At 43.1% G+C, this 22146-nt stretch overlaps 1 protein-coding gene across 4 annotated transcripts in view; it reads left to right on the top strand.

Moving 5' to 3' along the window:
- Positions 1-22146, top strand: part of LOC106589770 (slit homolog 1 protein) — a 220925-nt gene that overhangs the window by 101579 nt on the left and 97200 nt on the right. For all 4 annotated transcript variants that reach the window (XM_082970551.1, XM_082970549.1, XM_082970552.1 and 1 more), the window contains exon 5: positions 14072-14143. In XM_082970551.1, coding sequence (XP_082826677.1) covers positions 14072-14143 — 72 coding nt within the window. The remainder of the gene's footprint in view (positions 1-14071; positions 14144-22146) is intronic.

Here is a 22146-nt window from a genome sequence, read left to right as displayed (position 1 = left end):
GGACCAGCTGGATGAGGGTCCTGAGACTTCAGTGTGTTAGTAGAACAGGTTTGTGAACTCAGTCCCAGGACCAGCTGGATGAGGGTCCTGAGACTTCAGTGTGTTAGTAGAACAGGTTTGTGAACTCAGCCCCAGGACCAGCTGGATGAGGGTCCTGAGGCTTCAGTGTGTTAGTAGAACAGGTTTGTGAACTCAGCTCCGGGACCAGCTGGGTGAGGGTCCTGAGGCTTCAGTGTGTTAGTAGAACAGGTTTGTGAACTCAGCCCCAGGACCAGCTGGATGAGGGTCCTGAGGCTTCAGTGTATTAGTAGAACAGGTTTGTGAACTCAGCCCCAGGACCAGCTGGATGAGGGTCCTGAGGCTTCAGTGTGTTAGTAGAACAGGTTTGTGAACTCAGCTCCGGGACCAGCTGGATGAGGGTCCTGAGGCTTCAGTGTATTAGTAGAACAGGTTTGTGAACTCAGCCCCAGGACCAGCTGGATGAGGGGACTCTTTTCTTTGCTCAGCTCTTGGCATTGCAGGGCTTGGCAATAATATGAGAGGGTGTCACTTAGATTTCCAAAACACAATTGCTCTTTTTTGAGTTTTTATTATTAGTGGATATTGGCCTAATTCTGCCCTACATGCATTGTTTGTAGTTTTCCTCTGGACATGTAGAAGAATCTTACAGAACTCTGCATGCAGGGTTTCAATGGGGTGTTTGTCCCATTGGACCCCACACCTCGCTGTCATAAAGTGCAATTGGTTCAATGACACATTCAATTAGTTTTAGCCAAATTTTAATAGGTATTTCGATTTGAATTTGCTTTTTAATGGCGTAGAATGCCCTGCGTGCTTTCTCTCTCAGTTCATTCACTGCCTCATTAAGGTGTCCAGTTGAGCTTATTTTTAAACCTAAGTAATTGTAGTGTGTACAGTACTCTATATATTTTGTACCAATTGAGAACTTTGGTCTAATTCCCCGAGATCTGGATCTTCTCTGGAAAATCATTATTTTAGTATTTTTGGGGTTTACTGCCAGGGCCCAGGTCTGACAGTACTGCTCTAGCAGGTCCAGGCTCTGCTGTAGGCCATGCTCTCTCTGGTATAGGCTACTTATTGTAATGAACGACATGGGCAAAATGCCTGTGATAAGTGATCGGTGTCTGTCTGTCTGTCTGTCTGTCTGTCTGTCTGTCTGTCTGTCTGTCTGTCTGTCTGTCTGTCTGTCTGTCTGTCTGTCTGTCTGTCTGTCTGTCTGTCTGTCTGTCTGTCTGTCTGTCTGTCTGTCTGTCTGTCTGTCTGTCTGTCTGTCTGTCTGTCTGTCTGTCTGTCTGTCTGTCTGTCTGTCTGTCTGTCTGTCTGTCTGTCTGTCTGTCTGTCTGTCTGTAAGTTGAATGCCTGTAGATTTGTGTTTTTATGACTGTGTACCCCTATTAATTATCTTAATAAGTAATTCATTAGACCAACAAAAAAAACACACACACACACACACACACACACTTGTTGTAGAAATCCCCTCCTAGTTTCACCTTCCATGGCTAAAGCTATAAATGTAATGATTCCCTCACTAATTGCACTGTGTTAAGGCCATTCCTGGCTAATTCATGTCTGTGGTCTGGTTAAGGTTTCACTAGGTGTCAATATAGATGGACTAGAAAAGTGAAAGGGTGCTGTGTGACTTAAGTCGCTCTGGATAAGAGTGTCCGCTAAACGACTAAGATGTCAATGTAAAATGTGTAAGTGTGGGGCAGAGGAGCTGAGCTCTTGCTCTCAGGAGAGAGGTGTGTTATCAGATGGTGTGAAAGGCTTTTAAAAGCATCAGAAATGTGCCATTGCTAATGGACCACTATTAGAGCACAGACAGGACAAATTGCTGGCTTTACATCTCCCATGATGCACTATGTCTGACAGCTTGGGGGGAGGGTGCGATGGAAAGAGAGAGATGCAGACAAAGACGGGTAAGAAGAGAAAGAGAGGGGTGTAAAGGGGTGGGGAAGAAAGAGAAGAGGGAGGGAGGGAAGGTGAGGTCTAAACCTCTCTAGTGGTACTAATGTACAGTATGTTGTAGATAGAGGGGGTGGTGGTGGTGGAGGAGAATGGAGGTAGCGGGCAGAAAAGAATGAAGGAAATGGCTTTGGATAATAAGCCAGTCAAGTCCTTATTTATTTCTGCACTGTGGTCACTGTGCAGAGAGTGAAGACATGAGAGAAACAGAGCACCCAGAAAACAGCAGAGTCTGCCGTTTACGTTGTTATTTCTCTCTGTCGTCCCTCAGTCCCACCACTTAACCAGAGAATTAAAACATCAGCACATCTGGCAAATTTAGGCAGCCAGGTCACCCGTGATATAAGTCAGTATTTAACGTCCATCCATGTCTGAGGACGCCGGGAGATGACCTGTAATCTGAACACTAAGGGAAACAGTGAGCGCTATTACCTTCATTTTGTTGTTGTTGCTAGGGCATTGTGAACAGGGAAAGTTGATGTGATACAAAGTTGTTTTGTATATTTTTGTTTTAAGCCTTTCCCAAACCTTAACCTTCACCTTAAGAATTTGGAGTTAATGCCTGAATTTAACCCTAACCACTTTGACATTTGACATTTTGAACAGTTTCTAAATTTGATGTTTTAGAAACATGGCTGAACATCTACTTCTGACATGAGACTGTTTGAGCTGGTTGAATGTAGGACCCTGAACAGACCCCTTGGTTGGCCAGGAGACGTTATGAAATGTCAGCCATGTCAATGGGACTATAGGACTTGATTTGGGGCAACAGACTGAAGTAAGACAATGATCTGAGGTAAATGAAGAAAATCAGACAGAGACCAGACATTACACTGCATGGTGCTATTACAATTATAATCTCTGCTAATCTACCCCTGGTACTAATATAATATGGTATAATCTCCAGACACAGGCGCCTAAAGCAACGCCTGATACAAACACATTACTTTAATTATGGTGAAGAAGGTTGGTAGTGATTATTATTGTAATGAATGGGGTGTTTTAAGCCGGTCAAAGTGTATTAGGGACAGATCAAAATTTACTGGGGGGAGGGGTGGTCCAAAATAGGGGAGGGTTATCCCCCCCAAAAAATTGCATTGTGGAGGGTTGTGTGATCTTTTATTGGGCGCAGGTGAGAGTAGAGTGTTTTTCCACTGGTTTACAGTCGCACTTCTGCTCGTATTTTCCTAGGGGTCATGTCAAAATATTTGTTATGTTGGGGAGGGGGGTGCATTTTTTATGACACCTTGAGTTGGACCAGCCCCCCCCCCCCAGTAAATTTCAATCTGTCCCTGACGTTAGGAAGTAGTCATTAAGCTCTGACTGAGTAGTGTGTATGTGTGTGTATGTGTGTGTGTGTGTTTGGTGAGAAAGTTGGTCAATATGTGTGTCACTGTGTACTGTATGTGTAACGACACACCTGAAACACGTGTTACATCATCGTTAGGGCGCTATAAAGCCCCAAAGTGGAGGTTTCACAATACCCGTAAAGTCTAACGGTTAAACAGGGAAATGGTTCCAAACATTTTCCACCATCACATAAGGGATTTTAGAAACACTTCAAATAAGGGCTGTGTTTTGTGTGGGCTTACCCTGGCGTGATGTTTTCTATACCGTGTAAATCTCTCTCGCACAAGGTGACTTTTATCAATATATTAGTCTCTATTTACTCTCAGATTGGAAAATGCTAATAAGCATCAAAGTAGACATCATGCAAAACTACAAATCCCTGCAAGCTCCTGCACGTAATCTCTAGCTGACACCTTTGCTATCAAGTATTGTGTCAATTTAAAACTTTCACAAAACAGTTCACAGAATTGTCCATTTAAATGCATTTTGCAAATGTATTATTTACTACATTTAGCTAACAATAGATAGTTAATCCATAGATTCTAACCTTTGCCTCGATTCAGTAGACTCGTCCAGATCGTCATGGCATTTGTAGTTCTTTATGATAGCCACATTAGCAGATAATAAGAATTACATTTTAGGGGGGTAAATACAGGTGAAAATATTGATAAAAGTCACCTTGTCCTAGCGAGATTTATACACGGTTATCAAAACATCACACCAGGTAATCCTACACGAAACACAGCCCTTATTTGAAGTGTTTCTAAAATGAATGGCGGAAAAAAGATTGGAAACATTTCCCTGTTTGACCGCTAGGTTTTATGGGTATTATGACTCAAACTGTGGTACTCTATAGGGATGAACTGTGAGTGACATCACTAAAGAAGACATGGGGTAAATGTAGTCTCAAGCTATGTCTGACCACTTAGGTCAATTTAGAAGGACTCTTGAACATCGTCCTGTTTCTCAGACAGACACACATTTTACATTTAAGTCATTTAGCATTCGTTCTTATCCACTTACAGTAGTGAGTGCATAAATGTTTGTACTTTTTGCGTACTGGTCCCCCATGGGAATCAAAATCAACCCAACTAAGCCACATGAGACCACACACACACACACACACACACACACACACACACACACACACACACACACACACACACACACACACACACACACACACACACACACACACACACACACACACACACACACACATACCCACACAAGGCAGGTAAATTAAGAAACAAAGGTTCTATGTGTTTTCTGACTAGTATGATGCCATTACAGCTTTTCATTCCAACATCAGAGAGCCTTTAACCTGGGGCTGATGTGCTGAGCGGTAAGGATACAGGTCTGTGATGTTCTGTTAACCTGGGGCTGATGTGCTGAGCGGTAAGGATACAGGTCTGTGATGTTCTGTTAACCTGGGGCTGATGTGCTGAGCGGTAAGGATACAGGTCTGTGATGTTCTGTTAACCTGGGGCTGATGTGCTGAGCGGTAAGGATACAGGTCTGTGATGTTCTGTTAACCTGGGGCTGATGTGCTGAGCGGTAAGGATACAGGTCTGTGATGTTCTGTTAACCTGGGGCTGATGTGCCGAGCGGTAAGGATACAGGTCTGTGATGTTCTGTTAACCTGGGGCTGATGTGCCGAGCGGTAAGGATACAGGTCTGTGATGTTCTGTTAACCTGGTGCTGATGTGGCGAGCGGTAAGGATACAGGTCTGTGATGTTCTGTTAACCTGGGGCTGATGTGCCGAGCGGTAAGGATACAGGTCTGTGATGTTCTGTTAACCTGGGGCTGATGTGCTGAGCAGTAAGGATACAGGTCTGTGATGTTGTGTTAACCTGGGGCTGATGTGCTGAGCGGTAAGGATACAGGTCTGTGATGTTCTGTTAACCTGGGGCTGATGTGCTGAGCAGTAAGGATATAGGTCTGTGATGTTCTGTTAACCTGGGGCTGATGTGCTGAGCGGTAAGGATACAGGTCTGTGATGTTCTGTTAACCTGGGGCTGATGTGCTGAGCGGTAAGGATACAGGTCTGTGATGTTCTGTTAACCTGGGGCTGATGTGCTGAGCGGTAAGGATACAGGTCTGTGATGTTCTGTTAACCTGGGGCTGATGTGCTGAGCGGTAAGGATACAGGTCTGTGATGTTCTGTTAACCTGGGGCTGATGTGCTGAGCAGTAAGGATACAGGTCTGTGATGTTCTGTTAACCTGGGGCTGATGTGCTGAGCAGTAAGGATACAGGTCTGTGATGTTCTGTTAACCTGGGGCTGATGTGCTGAGCAGTAAGGATACAGGTCTGTGATGTTCTGTTAACCTGGGGCTGATGTGCTGAGCGGTAAGGATACAGGTCTGTGATGTTCTGTTAACCTGGGGCTGATGTGCTGAGCGGTAAGGATACAGGTCTGTGATGTTCTGTGTCACTGACTCAGACCTCATTATAATTCACCCAGATTATAACATTACTAATAGGTTTCTCTACCTTCAAAGTGATGTCTGGGAAAGGGGTGGCTCTGACAAATTCCATGGGACCATTAAGGTTGAACAGAAACCTTTGGTGTGTCTGCATATGTGTGTTATTTCTCTGGCCTGTGGGTGCTGTCTGCTGCCAGGTTCCACAGTCGGAGATCTGATAACCTCACGAGAGCCTGAGCCAGCAATACATCCAGGAGCCAGACACACACACACACACACACACACACACAGACACACACACACACACACACACACACACACACACACACACACACACACACACACACACACACACACACACACACACACACACACACACACACACACACACACTCTGTGTAATAACCCAACGGGAGAGAACAAGTGGAGGAGAGAAAGGAATGTTTTTACAGAGGCAAGTAGAGACTCTCTGTCTTCAGTGCATTTAGAGAGAAGAAATGTTTTCTTTCTCATGCCGTTTCACAGGCAGTTATCATTGTTTTCAGACATTGTGTTTGTTGTTAGTGTCAGTCTGTGTGCCAGTAATGGACTATAGTGGTCTAGTTGGCATTTATGCACTGTGAGATTTATTGTCAGAATAAATGGATGATGGGGACTCATTGGCCAATTCTCTGCTTTCTGTGGTGACTGCTTTCACATCAACATATCAACATTCCTACTGTTAAACACATCAGCATAACTCCTTTAGCATGTTTAAATCCCTGCACAGTCAATCAGAACTCAACTCAGAAAGAAAATGGCAGCTATGGCCGACCACAAAATATGTAAAACACTGCATTGGTGACACACAGAAATGTCTTGTTTGCCGTTTTGAGAATGTGTAAATTCAGAAATGTGTATTTGCCGAATTGAATATACTGCATCTCTGGCTCCCTGAGACAAGTTGACCCAGTCGATAAATCCTTAAAGAACACAGGACTTAGACTGTTACAGCTGACAGGGAGATAGGGAGAAGAGAGGTAGAAGACAGGGAGAGTGGGGGAAGACAGTGAGAGTGGGAGAGGAGAGAGGGAGAGTATATGGAGAAGACAGGGAGAGAGGGAGAAGACAGGGAGAGGGACAAGACAGGGAGAGAGGGAGAGGAGAGGGAGAAGAGAGGAGTGAGGGAGAAGAGAGGGAGAAGAGAGGGAGAGGACAGGGAGAAGAGGACAGGGAGAGGACAGGGAGTAGAGGGAGAAGACAGGGAAAGAGGGAGAGGAGAGGGAGAGGAGAGGGAGAAGACAGGGAGAGCAGGAGAAGACAGGGAGAGGAGAGGGAGAAGACAGGGAGTGAGGGAGAAGAGAGGGAGAGGACATGGAGAAGAGAGGCAGAAGACAGGGAGGGAGGGAGAAGATAGGGAGAGGACAGGGAGAAGTCAGGGAGTGAGGGAGAAGAGAGGGAGAAGAGATGGAGAGGACAGGGAGAAGAGAGGGAGAAGACAGGGAGAGAGGGAGAAGATAGGGAGAGGACAAGGAGAGAGGGAGAAGTGATGGAGAGGACAGGGAGAAGAGAGGGAGAAGACAGGGAGAGAGGGAGAAGATAGGGAGAGGACCAGGAGAGAGGGAGAAGAGAGGAAGAAGACAGGGAGAAAGGGAGAAGAGAGGGAGAAGAGAAGGAGAAGACAGAGAGAGAGGGAGAAGAGAAGGAGGAACGTTAAGAAGAGGGTGAGAGGCTAACTGAGTGGGAGGTTTGAAAGAGGGAGAGAGCGAAGTGAGGGAGAGAAGAGACAAAGATGGAGAGGGAAGAGAAAAAGGACAGACAGAGGGGCAAAGCATGAGCAGGAGGGAGTGTGAGAGAGAGTGGTTTTGGCAGAAGGAGAGCGAATGCATGGTGTAGGGCTCTCATTAACTCTCAGGCTTTACAATTAACGTTGGATATGCACACACAAACACATCCCACCGACCCTCTGCGACCCTGGAGCCTAATCCAATCAGACAGCAGCACCGGGGGGCTATGTAAGTGCTGGCCAATTGTATTAAAGCGTGCTAACAGGATTATGGGAGGTTTGTCATGTTGATTTTCCCTCCAACTACACACACGCGCTCCCTAGTGGCGCAGTGGTCTAAGGCACTGCATCTCAGTGCTAGAGGCGTCACTAAAGACCCTGGTTTGATCCTGGGCTGTATCACAACCGGCCGTGATTGGTAGTCCCATTTGGCAGGGTAGGCCGTCATTGTAAATAAGAATTTGTTAACTGACTTCCGAGGTTATTAATTAATAAATCTTCGGGATCGGTGTCCCTTCCACGGGACGGTTGAGCTAACATAGGCTAACGCGATTAGCATGAGGTTGTAAGTAACAGGAAAATATCCCAGGACATAGACATATCTGATATTGGCAAAAAGCTTAAATTCTTGTTAATCTAACTGCACTGTCCAATTTACAGTAGCTATTACAGTGAAAGAAAACCATAATAATACATTATGGCCTTTCTCTTGCATTTCAAAGATGATGGTCCAAAAAAATACAAAAGAACGTTTTTTTTTTTTCTTTGTATTATCTTTTACCAGATCTAATGTGTTATATTCTCCTACATTCCTTTCACATTTACATAAACTTCAAAGTGTTTCCCTTCAAATGGTACCGAGAATATGCATAACCTTGCTTCAGGACCTGAGCTACATGCAGTTAGATTTGGGTATGTCATTTTAGACAAAAACTTTTTTTTTAAAGGGGCGGATCCTTAAGTTAAACAGAAGCAGTCAGGCAGCCAAAATATATATCTCATCAACACAACTTCAATACATAACCACAGAAACGCTTTTGTTCTCCATGGATTCATATCAAACTAAGTGTTGTCTTTGCCTGACAAGTTTCCTCCAGTGCATGCCTGGTGTGTAGGTGTACCCCTTCATCTCTGTGTCTATCTCCCTGATGTGTGATAAGGCTACTAATCAGTCTTCTCCTCACCTTGCCTCCACCTCTCTGCTGCTAACAGACCGTGTTATATCACGCTACTGATCTCCACACACTGCTGGAGCTGCTCATGACATCTCCCTCCAGACACAGAGATGAGACAAGGTTTCCAGCACAGGGGTACACTGCGGTGTGTGTTTGTGTGGGTGCACAAGCTTGTGTGTACATATGCGTACAGGAGTGCATACGTGTGTGTGGGTTTCTCCTGCAGTGAGACGAGAGATGAGAAGAGATGAGAGAAGAGATGAGATGGGAGATGAGAGATGAGATGAGAGAAGAGATGAGAGAAGAGAAGAGAGATGAGATGAGAGAAGAGACGAGAGAAGAGATGAGAGAAGAGATGAGAGATGAGGAGAGATGAGAGATGAGATGACGAGATGAAGAGACGAGAGATGAGATGACGAGAGATGAGATGAGAGATGAGAGACGAGAGATGAGATGAGAGATGAGATGAGAGATGAGAGAGAGATGAGATGAGATGAGATGAGATGAAGAGAGATGAGACGAGAGAAGAGACGAGAGAAGAGATGAGAGAAGAGACGAGATGAGAGATATGAGATGAGAGATGAGAGAAGAGATGAGAGATGAGATGAGGGATGAGACGAGAGAAGAGACGAGAGAAGAGATGAGAGATGAGATGAGAGAAGAGATGAGGGATGAGACGAGAGAAGAGATGAGAGATGAGAGATGAGATGAGAGAAGAGATGAGAGATGAGACGAGGGATGAGACGAGAGATGAGAAGAGATGAGAGATGAGATGAGAGATGAGAGAGAGAGAGATGAGAGATGAGAGATGAGATGAGAGATGAGACGTTTTCATGTTGGAGAAGAGACTAATATTTTGAAGACCAAGTGCCGTTTTCACCCAATACCATTAGAAGGTGAAACAGTATACAGTATTAACTCATTTTGTCTTTGTTCAGCAAATGATATATTGATTGAATGAATACATGTTCAGAGAGCACGCAGTGTTTTTTCAGAATGCCTGATATTTCCAGATAGAATTGAATAGCTTGTTGAGCTGACGTCCTGGTAACAGAACCTGCTTCAGGTATGTTGTGGTTATTAGTGGATGATTCAGACGATAAACTCTGTTTAAACATGTCATTGGACAGAATACCTGCGTTTTTCTGAATGGAAATCAGCTTAAGCATGTGTGTGTGTGTGTGTGTGTGTGTGTGTGTGTGTGTGTGTGTGTGTGTGTGTGTGTGTGTGTGTGTGTGTGTGTGTGTGTGTGTGGTGTGTGTGTGTGTGTGTGTGTGTGTGTGTGGGTGTGTGTGTGTGTGTGTGGGAACAGGAGCCAAGTAAAACTGCTTACACACTCATCTCTTAATAACTTGAGCCTATGAGACAAGACCAGGCGGGTTACAGTCATTTACTAATACAACTCAAACTTCACAGTGGAGCCCTTTTTTATAGTTGCTACTGGAGAATGGTGTTGTACTGTGTATGTGTGTGTGTGTGCGTGTGAGAGAGAGAGTTTCATAAATATTCAAAACAGAAGCAAAAAATGGTGGCCGTGCAAATACCATGGTTAATTATGGTATATTTGCAGCGGCCTGCAGACGGCTGTTTTAATTGCTGCAGAGCATAAAGAAACAAACAACCATTCATTAGATATATTACACAACTCTTACTGTTCTCAGTGGCACCAGGGAGTTTTTCATTCCTTTTTTATGATGTTGAAACCATGTCTGTGAAACGATTAATCAACATACCAAAGGAGAACTAGTGGGAAACTGTGAGATGAACCAGAGAGAGACGGAAAGAGGGAGGGAGAGAAGGGAAATCAAGAGAGAGAGAGAGGGAAGGGGGAGAGAGAGGGAAAGAGAGAGGGCGAGAGATGGAGGGAGAGAGAGGGAGGGAAAGTCAGAAAGAGAGAGAGGGAGAGAGAGAGAGAGAGAGAGAGAGAGAGAGAGAGAGAGAGAGTGAGCGAGAGAGAGGGAGAGAGAGATGGAGGGAAAGAGAGAGAGAGAGAGCAAGAGAGAGGGAGAGAAAGAGAGAGAGGTGGAGGGAAAGAGAGAGCGCGAGAGAGAGGAAGAGAGAGAGATGGAGGGAAAAAGAGAGAGAGAGAGAGAGAGAGAGAGAGAGAGAGAGAGAGAGAGAGATAGGGTGTGTGTCTTCTGTAAGCCTCTCTAAAGGGGACCGTGAGTGTTCTGTTTAGGTCTGTTGGGCTGTGGGAGTAAGACAGGAGCTCCCTGTGTGGCATGGTAAGAGTTACAGCTTCTCTCTGAAGGAGGTTAGAACATAATCCAACCACCAAACAATGACATGCTAATTAAAACTATGACTACTTGTGTATCTCTCTCTTTCTTCCTTCCTCCTCTCTTTACCCTGACCATCCCTCCACTCTCTCCATCACTCGCTCTATATACACACACACACACACACACACACACACACACACACACACACACACACACACACACACACACACACACACACACACACACACACACACACACACACACACACACACACACACACACACACACACACATTCCTCTCTCACACACACACACACACACATTCCTCTCTCACACACACATAAAAACTTGCACTCCTAACAGGACCTCTCTTGCCTTTTTTCCTTTTGCCTCTTGCCTTTTTCAAAGGTTTGTGTTTAGGCACTGAGTTGGACACCTCTCACTAGTTCTCACAGAGTTCCTTAGGGAATGTTTTAGCACGAGGGAACACCACACAATACAGTTACTACTCTGATGTAGCCCTCTTCATCTTTTCATCTTGATACACTCCACACCTGGGGCTTTTTGGTACTGTTACAGCTATACAGATGAATGACTTTGGTTTTCTTCCCTTTTCATCTTTTCATCTTGATAAAGTATATAATGCTGCTACAGAGAGTTTAGTCCCCAGGAAGCTTTTAGTCACAGCTGAGTGGTTTGCTCAGCTCTTTGTTCGTAACTACTTTACGATGAAGTATAACAAACTACATTTCATTCAGACTGAAAGAGCTTCTTCATTTGTGCATAGTTGCTATCCATTTCAGCCCATCCACCACACATTTGTTACAATAATCTCAGAGCGTTATCCTCCTACATAGCCCTCTATCTATCCTGGCTCGGTGGTTTTCCTCCTACATCTGCCTTTATCTATCCTGGCTGGTGGTTATCCTCCTACATAGCCCTCTATCTATCCTGGTGTCATGTCTTTGGGGTACCATTAAACTGAAGACATGTTTATCAATTAACTCCCTGTAATTATTATCACGCGATTAAACTAATTAATCGTTTAATTGTAATTAACTAGGAGATCGGGGCACCAAGGAAAATATTCAGATTACAAAGTTATAATTTTCCTAATATAACTTTCCTTTATTATAATATAGGCCGATTATCTTCTGGTTTAAATGGTGTATTTTACCTCGTGTTCAGTCTCATTCCAAACGTCGTAAATTGTTGTATCTGCACGAACCCAGTCTTTACTAAAATCATCCATACATCAATTGTCTTAAAATCATTTATTTACTACACTAAGTAATTAACAGAAAACATACAAACAGTAATTATCGTCACAAAGGATTGGTATAGTAATGTGCCCTAATGGCTAACAGGCATGGCTGGTCTGTTAGACAATGGGTCATAAACGGTCAGCTGAGAATGCACACCTACAGAGTTCATTAATACTAACAATTGACAATTGAAGGCTCACTCATTCGGGAACAATTGCAATCAATATATATTTACGCTCAGTGTGTCGTTCTGATTCATGTTGGAGAGTTCTGTTCTGTTGGGGAGTTTTGTCCGTGTTCTCTCTCTCTCTCTCTCGGTTAGAATGGATCTTTCAGAGGGACATTCATTAATGTCGTCATAGAATGGATGTTTCGTTGGTCTTCGCGTTCGATGATATAATTTACTTAGCTGCAGACTAATAATTAATATCAAAGACTTGTTCTTATTCTGTCGGTCTCGATAGTCTAAAAGTTAACCACGTGGTGTAGTTCACTTTCAGTAGAGGAATTGGATGGTAAAACCTATTGGCCATGGAGTGGAGGCCTGGTCTAAAGAAATGTAAATCAGGGTGGGTTTTATAGTGACCCTTGAACAGGCTTGTCAAATGACGCCTGGTCCTGTATGTGTCCCTGGGGGCGTGCCTATGACTGAGTTAGACTTGGTTACAGAAATACAATTCTATCACATTACATCAGTACATAGCATCTCAATGTATTACAAAAGCTTTATCCTTATTAATACATTCTATACAACCATTATGATGCAAGTCTCAAGCTGAGGCTATTATATAAACAGTTTTATGGTAATATGGCTATATTGTCTCTTCTGAGTATCACAAAATTGTACCAAGCGGACCAGTTCGTAGCTGGATTCTTCACCAATCTTCCAAACCTTCTCCAGAACACACATGTCGCTCGGTTCTCCAATTCTATGAGTTGGAAGAATTTCCTTTGTCTCTCTATGAAACATGTGGTAGGAGATTCTCCTCTTAGGGTTTTTACAACCCTTTCACACAGGGCCTGGGTTGGGGGGAAGGTAGGTTGGGGAATGGTACAAAGGGGAGGGGGTCAACTGTCCTTCCTGTACCCAAAGAGGCCAATGTCATGACACTGGCTAGGTGGTTTTCCTCCTACATAGCCCTCTATCTATCCTGGCTAGGTGGTTTTCCTTCTACATAACCTCTATCTATCCTGGCTAGGTGGTGTTCCTCCTACATAGCCCTCTATCTATCCTGGCTAGGTGGTTTTCCTTCTACATAACCTCTATCTATCCTGGCTAGGTGGTTTTCCTCCTACATAACCTCTATCTATCCTGGCTAGGTGGTTTTCCTTCTACATAACCTCTATCTATCCTGGCTAGGTGGTTTTCCTCCTACATAACCTCTATCTATCCTGGCTAGGTGGTTTTCCTCCTACATAACCTCTATCTATCCTGGCTAGGTGGTGTTCGTCCTACATAACCTCTATCTATCCTGGCTAGGTGGTTTTCCTCCTACATAGCCCTCTATCTATCCTGGCTAGGTGGTTTTCCTCCTACATAGCCCTCTATCTATCCTGGCTAGGTGGTTTTCCTCCTACATAACCTCTATCTATCCTGGCTAGGTGGTTTTCCTTCTACATAACCTCTATCTATCCTGGCTAGGTGGTTTTCCTCCTACATAACCTCTATCTATCCTGGCTAGGTGGTTTTCCTCCTACATAACCTCTATCTATCCTGGCTAGGTGGTTTTCCTCCTACATAGCACTCTATCTATCCTGGCTAGGTGGTTTTCCTCCTACATAACCTCTATCTATCCTGGCTGGGTAACATGTGTGTTAGCTTCTAAAGGTTGTGTAACAGTGTCTTTGATCTAACGTCCTCATGTTGTTGTCTTCACAGAGATCTGAGTGAGAACAACATCCAGTCCATCCCCAGAAAGGCTTTCAGAGGAGCTACAGACATCAAGAACCTGTGAGGGAATCTTCAGTCTCAGATTAGTAAATGAATGAAGAAATGATGAATTCATGTTTGAATGGATGAAAAAACTAATGAATGGATGGATGAATAAATGAATGGATGGATGGATGAATAAATGAATGGATGGATGGATGGATGAATAAATGAATGGATGGATGGATGAATAAATGAATGGATGGATGAATAAATGAATGGATGGATGGATGAATAAATAAATGGATGGATGGATGAATAAATGGATGGATCGGTGAATAAATGAATGGATGGACGGATGAATAAATGAATGGATGGATGGATGAATAAATAAATGGATGGATGAATAAATGAATGGATGGATGAATGAATGGATGGATGAATAAATGAATGGATGGATGGATGAATATATTAAGGAATGGATGAAGAAATGAATGGATGGATGATTGGATAAATTAAACTAATGAATTAATCAATGAATAAATGAATGAATGAATGAATATCTTTTCACTCTCAATACTAACTCAACATATTGTCATACCATTACGATCTCATATAACACCAAGACAAAGGAAGAACATGTTAATAAAATCCTGTTTTTGTCTTCATGTCCCGATAGTAACAGATCAGTGTAATACACATATGTACACTGACACACACACAGACATACACAGACGTGGTATTGGGCCTCTCTGTCTATCACCTCTGCGTATGTTAATAAGCCTAGCCCCAGGCAGTTAGGTGGCTCTAGGGACAGTAGATCAGTATATCACAGTGATGGAGTGGGTTAGCTGTTCACAGATGGAGCTGTGATTTATACTGCTATCACTGGAAATCATCACACACACACACACACACACACACACACACACACACACACACACACACACACACACACACACACACACACACACACACACACACACACACACACACACACACACACACACACACACACACTCTGATTGATGGTGCTATCACAGTAGATAAAGTGTCAGCACAGTCTGGCTCCTTCCCCTAAAGTCTATGAGGAAAGATGACTAGCTCACTGTCCACTTACCCACATTGACTGTACTCCGTATCAGTGATTATATCAGCCCTCTGAGGAGAGAGTGTGAGGGTGTGATTATATCTGGTCTATAGGAGAGAGTGTGATTATATCTGGTCTATAGGAGAGAGTGTGATTCTATCTGGTCTATAGGAGAGAGTGTGATTATAACTGGTCTATAGGAGAGAGTGTGAGGGTGTGATTATAACTGGTCTATAGGAGAGAGTGTGATTATAACTGGTCTATAGGAGAGAGTGTGAGGGTGTGATTATATCTGGTCTATAGGAGAGAGTGTGATGGTGTGATTATATCTGGTCTATAGGAGAGAGTGTGAGGGTGTGATTATAACTGGTCTATAGGAGAGAGTGTGATTATAACTGGTCTATAGGAGAGAGTGTGATTATAACTGGTCTATAGGAGAGAGTGTGAGGGTGTGATTATATCTGGTCTATAGGAGAGAGTGTGAGGGTGTGATTATAACTGGTCTATAGGAGAGAGTGTGAGGGTGTGATTATATCTGGTCTATAGGAGAGAGTGTGAGGGTGTGATTATATCTGGTCTATAGGAGAGAGTGTGATTATATCTGGTCTATAGGAGAGGGTGTGAGGGTGTGATTATATCTGGTCTATAGGAGAGAGTGTGATTATATCTGGTCTATAGGAGAGAGTGTGATTATATCTGGTCTATAGGAGAGAGTGTGAGGGTGTGATTATATCTGGTCTATAGGAGAGAGTGTGAGGGTGTGATTATATCTGGTCTATAGGAGAGAGTGTGATTATATCTGGTCTATAGGAGAGAGTGTGATTATAACTGGTCTATAGGAGAGAGTGTGATTATATCTGGTCTATAGGAGAGAGTGTGAGGGTGTGATTATATCTGGTCTATAGGAGAGGGTGTGAGGGTGTGATTATATCTGGTCTATAGGAGAGAGTGTGATTATATCTGGTCTATAGGAGAGAGTGTGATTATAACTGGTCTATAGGAGAGAGTGTGAGGGTGTGATTATATCTGGTCTATAGGAGAGAGTGTGAGGGTGTGATTATATCTGGTCTATAGGAGAGAGTGTGAGGGTGTGATTATATCTGGTCTATAGGAGAGAGTGTGAGGGTGTGATTATATCTGGTCTATAGGAGAGAGTGTGAGGGTGTGATTATATCTGGTCTATAGGAGAGAGTGTGAGGGTGTGATTATATCTGGTCTATAGGAGAGAGTGTGAGGGTGTGATTATATCTGGTCTATAGGAGAGAGTGTGATTATATCTGGTCTATAGGAGAGAGTGTGATTATAACTGGTCTATAGGAGAGAGTGTGAGGGTGTGATTATATCTGGTCTATAGGAGAGAGTGTGATTATAACTGGTCTATAGGAGAGAGTGTGAGGGTGTGATTATAACTGGTCTATAGGAGAGAGTGTGATTATATCTGGTCTATAGGAGAGAGTGTGATTATATCTGGTCTATAGGAGAGAGTGTGATTATATCTGGTCTATAGGAGAGAGTGTGATTATATCTGGTCTATAGGAGAGAGTGTGATTATAACTGGTCTATAGGAGAGAGTGTGAGGGTGTGATTATATCTGGTCTATAGGAGAGAGTGTGAGGGTGTGATTATATCTGGTCTATAGGAGAGGGTGTGATTATAACTGGTCTATAGGAGAGAGTGTGAGGGTGTGATTATAACTGGTCTATAGGAGAGAGTGTGAGGGTGTGATTATATCTGGTCTATAGGAGAGAGTGTGATTATATCTGGTCTATAGGAGAGAGTGTGAGGGTGTGATTATATCTGGTCTATAGGAGAGAGTGTGATTATATCTGGTCTATAGGAGAGAGTGTGATTATATCTGGTCTATAGGAGAGAGTGTGAGGGTGTGATTATATCTGGTCTATAGGAGAGAGTGTGACGGTGTGATTATATCTGGTCTATAGGAGAGAGTGTGAGGGTGTGATTATATCTGGTCTATAGGAGAGAGTGTGACGGTGTGATTATATCTGGTCTATAGGAGAGAGTGTGAGGGTGTGATTATAACTGGTCTATAGGAGAGAGTGTGAGGGTGTGATTATATCTGGTCTATAGGAGAGAGTGTGAGGGTGTGATTATATCTGGTCTATAGGAGAGAGTGTGAGGGTGTGATTATATCTGGTCTATAGGAGAGAGTGTGAGGGTGTGATTATATCTGGTCTATAGGAGAGAGTGTGAGGGTGTGATTATATCTGGTCTATAGGAGAGAGTGTGAGGGTGTGATTATAACTGGTCTATAGGAGAGAGTGTGATTATATCTGGTCTATAGGAGAGAGTGTGAGGGTGTGATTATATCTGGTCTATAGGAGAGAGTGTGATTATATCTGGTCTATAGGAGAGAGTGTGATTATATCTGGTCTATAGGAGAGAGTGTGAGGGTGTGATTATATCTGGTCTATAGGAGAGAGTGTGAGGGTGTGATTATAACTGGTCTAGAGGAGAGAATGTGAGGGTGTGATTATATCTGGTCTATAGGAGAGAGTGTGATTATATCTGGTCTATAGGAGAGAGTGTGAGGGTGTGATTATATCTGGTCTATAGGAGAGAGTGTGAGGGTGTGATTATATCTGGTCTATAGGAGAGAGTGTGAGGGTGTGATTATATCTGGTCTATAGGAGAGAGTGTGAGGGTGTGATTATAACTGGTCTATAGGAGAGAGTGTGATTATAACTGGTCTATAGGAGAGAGTGTGAGGGTGTGATTATAACTGGTCTATAGGAGAGAGTGTGATTATAACTGGTCTATAGGAGAGAGTGTGATTATAACTGGTCTATAGGAGAGAGTGTGAGGGTGTGATTATAACTGGTCTATAGGAGAGAGTGTGATGGTGTGATTATATCTGGTCTATAGGAGAGAGTGTGAGGGTGTGATTATATCTGGTCTATAGGAGAGAGTGTGATTATATCTGGTCTATAGGAGAGAGTGTGATTACAACTGGTCTATAGGAGAGAGTGTGATTATATCTGGTCTATAGGAGAGAGTGTGAGTGTGTGATTATAACTGGTCTATAGGAGAGGGTGTGATTATATCTGGTCTATAGGAGAGAGTGTGAGTGTGTGATTATAACTGGTCTATAGGAGAGAGTGTGATTATATCTGGTCTATATGAGAGAGTGTGATTATAACTGGTCTATAGGAGAGAGTGTGAGGGTATGATTATATCTGGTCTATAGGAGAGAGTGTGAGGGTGTGATTATATCTGGTCTATAGGAGAGAGTGTGAGGGTGTGATTATATCTGGTCTATAGGAGAGAGTGTGAGGGTGTGATTATATCTGGTCTATAGGAGAGGGTGTGAGTGTGTGATTATATCTGGTCTATAGGAGAGAGTGTGATTATAACTGGTCTATAGGAGAGAGTGTGAGGGTGTGATTATATCTGGTCTATAGGAGAGAGTGTGATTATATCTGGTCTATAGGAGAGAGTGTGAGGGTGTGATTATATCTGGTCTATAGGAGAGAGTGTGAGGGTGTGATTATATCTGGTCTATAGGAGAGAGTGTGATGGTGTGATTATATCTGGTCTATAGGAGAGAGTGTGATTATAACTGGTCTATAGGAGAGAGTGTGATTATATCTGGTCTATAGGAGAGAGTGTGAGGGTGTGATTATATCGGGTCTATAGGAGAGAGTGTGAGGGTGTGATTATAACTGGTCTATAGGAGAGAGTGTGAGGGTGTGATTATATCTGGTCTATAGGAGAGAGTGTGAGGGTGTGATTATAACTGGTCTATAGGAGAGAGTGTGAGGGTGTGATTATATCTGGTCTATAGGAGAGAGTGTGATTATATCTGGTCTATAGGAGAGAGTGTGAGGGTGTGATTATAACTGGTCTATAGGAGAGAGTGTGATGGTGTGATTATATCTGGTCTATAGGAGAGAGTGTGATTATATCTGGTCTATAGGAGAGAGTGTGAGGGTGTGATTATATCTGGTCTATAGGAGAGAGTGTGAGGGTGTGATTATATCTGGTCTATAGGAGAGAGTGTGATTATATCTGGTCTATAGGAGAGAGTGTGATTATATCTGGTCTATAGGAGAGAGTGTGAGGGTGTGATTATATCTGGTCTATAGGAGAGAGTGTGAGGGTGTGATTATATCTGGTCTATAGGAGAGAGTGTGAGGGTGTGATTATATCTGGTCTATAGGAGAGAGTGTGATTATATCTGGTCTATAGGAGAGAGTGTGATTATATCTGGTCTATAGGAGAGAGTGTGAGGGTGTGATTATATCTGGTCTATAGGAGAGAGTGTGATTATATCTGGTCTATAGGAGAGAGTGTGAGGGTGTGATTATATCTGGTCTATAGGAGAGAGTGTGAGGGTGTGATTATATCTGGTCTATAGGAGAGAGTGTGATTATAACTGGTCTATAGGAGAGAGTGTGAGGGTGTGATTATAACTGGTCTATAGGAGAGAGTGTGAGGGTGTGATTATATCTGGTCTATAAGAGAGAGTGTGAGGGTGTGATTATATCTGGTATATAGGAGAGAGTGTGAGGGTGTGATTATATCTGGTCTATAGGAGAGAGTGTGAGGGTGTGATTATAACTGGTCTATAGGAGAGAGTGTGATTATATCTGGTCTATAGGAGAGAGTGTGAGAGTGTGATTATAACTGGTCTATAGGAGAGAGTGTGATTATATCTGGTCTATAGGAGAGAGTGTGATTATATCTGGTCTATAGGAGAGAGTGTGAGGGTGTGATTATAACTGGTCTATAGGAGAGAGTGTGATTATATCTGGTCTATAGGAGAGAGTGTGAGAGTGTGATTATAACTGGTCTATAGGAGAGAGTGTGATTATATCTGGTCTATAGGAGAGAGTGTGATTATATCTGGTCTATAGGAGAGAGTGTGATTATATCTGGTCTATAGGAGAGGGTGTGAGGGTGTGATTATGCCTGGTCTATAGGAGAGAGTGTGAGAGTGTGATTATATCTGGTCTATAGGAGAGAGTGTGAGGGTGTGATTATATCTGGTATATAGGAGAGAGTGTGAGAGTGTGATTATATCTGGTCTATAGGAGAGAGTGTGAGGGTGTGATTATATCGGGTCTATAGGAGAGAATGTGAGGGTGTGATTATATCTGGTCTATAGGAGAGGGTGTGATTATATCTGGTCTATAGGAGAGAGTGTGATTATATATGGTCTATAGGAGAGAGTGTGAGGGTGTGATTATATCTGGTCTATAGGAGAGAGTGTGATTATATCTGGTCTATAGGAGAGAGTGTGAGAGTGTGATTATATCTGGTCTATAGGAGAGAGTGTGAGGGTGTGATTATATCGGGTCTATAGGAGAGAATGTGAGGGTGTGATTATATCTGGTCTATAGGAGAGGGTGTGATTATATCTGGTCTATAGGAGAGGGTGTGAGGGTGTGATTATATCTGGTCTATAGGAGAGAGTGTGAGGGTGTGATTATATCTGGTCTATAGGAGAGAGTGTGATTATATCTGGTCTATAGGAGAGAGTGTGAGTGTGTGATTATAACTGGTCTATAGGAGAGAGTGTGATTATATCTGGTCTATAGGAGAGAGTGTGATTATAACTGGTCTATAGGAGAGAGTGTGATTATAACTGGTCTATAGGAGAGAGTGTGATTATATCTGGTCTATAGGAGAGAGTGTGAGGGTGTGATTATATCTGGTCTATAGGAGAGAGTGTGAGGGTGTGATTATATCTGGTCTATAGGAGAGAGTGTGATTATATCTGGTCTATAGGAGAGAGTGTGATTATAACTGGTCTATTGGAGAGAGTGTGAGGGTGTGATTATATCTGGTCTATAGGAGAGAGTGTGAGGGTATGATTATATCTGGTCTATAGGAGAGAGTGTGAGGGTATGATTATATCTGGTCTATAGGAGAGAGTGTGAGGGTGTGATTATATCTGGTCTATAGGAGAGAGTGTGAGGGTGTGATTATAACTGGTGTATAGGAGAGAGTGTGAGGGTGTGATTATATCTGGTCTATAGGAGAGAGTGTGAGGGTGTGATTATATCTGGTCTATAGGAGAGAGTGTGATTATATCTGGTCTATAGGAGAGAGTGTGATTATATCTGGTCTATAGGAGAGAGTGTGAGGGTGTGATTATATCTGGTCCATAGGAGAGAGTGTGATTATAACTGGTCTATAGGAGAGAGTGTGATTATAACTGGTCTATAGGAGAGAGTGTGAGGGTGTGATTATATCTGGTCTATAGGAGAGAGTGTGATTATATCTGGTCTATAGGAGAGAGTGTGATTATAACTGGTCTATAGGAGAGAGTGTGAGGGTGTGATTATATCTGGTCTATAGGAGAGAGTGTGAGAGTGTGATTATATCTGGTCTATAGGAGAGAGTGTGAGGGTGTGATTATATCTGGTCTATAGGAGAGAGTGTGATTATAACTGGTCTATAGGAGAGAGTGTGAGAGTGTGATTATATCTGGTCTATAGGAGAGAGTGTGATTATATCTGGTCTATAGGAGAGAGTGTGAGGGTGTGATTATATCGGGTCTATAGGAGAGAGTGTGAGGGTGTGATTATAACTGGTCTATAGGAGAGAGTGTGATTATATCTAGTCTATAGGAGAGAGTGTGAGGGTGTGATTATAACTGGTCTATAGGAGAGAGTGTGAGGGTGTGATTATATCTGGACTATAGGAGAGAGTGTGATGGTGTGATTATATCTGGTCTATAGGAGAGAGTGTGAGGGTGTGATTATATCTGGTCTATAGGAGAGAGTGTGAGGGTGTGATTATAACTGGTCTATAGGAGAGAGTGTGAGGGTGTGATTATATCTGGTCTATAGGAGAGAGTGTGATTATATCTGGTCTATAGGAGAGAGTGTGAGGGTGTGATTATAACTGGTCTATAGGAGAGAGTGTGATGGTGTGATTATATCTGGTCTATAGGAGAGAGTGTGATTATATCTGGTCTATAGGAGAGAGTGTGAGGGTGTGATTATATCTGGTCTATAGGAGAGAGTGT

This window comes from Salmo salar, chromosome 28 (genome assembly GCF_965601325.2).
Source record: "Salmo salar chromosome 28, fSalSal1, whole genome shotgun sequence".
Taxonomy (NCBI): Eukaryota; Metazoa; Chordata; class Actinopteri; order Salmoniformes; family Salmonidae; genus Salmo; species Salmo salar.
This window is presented reverse-complemented; position numbering and strand designations above follow the sequence as displayed.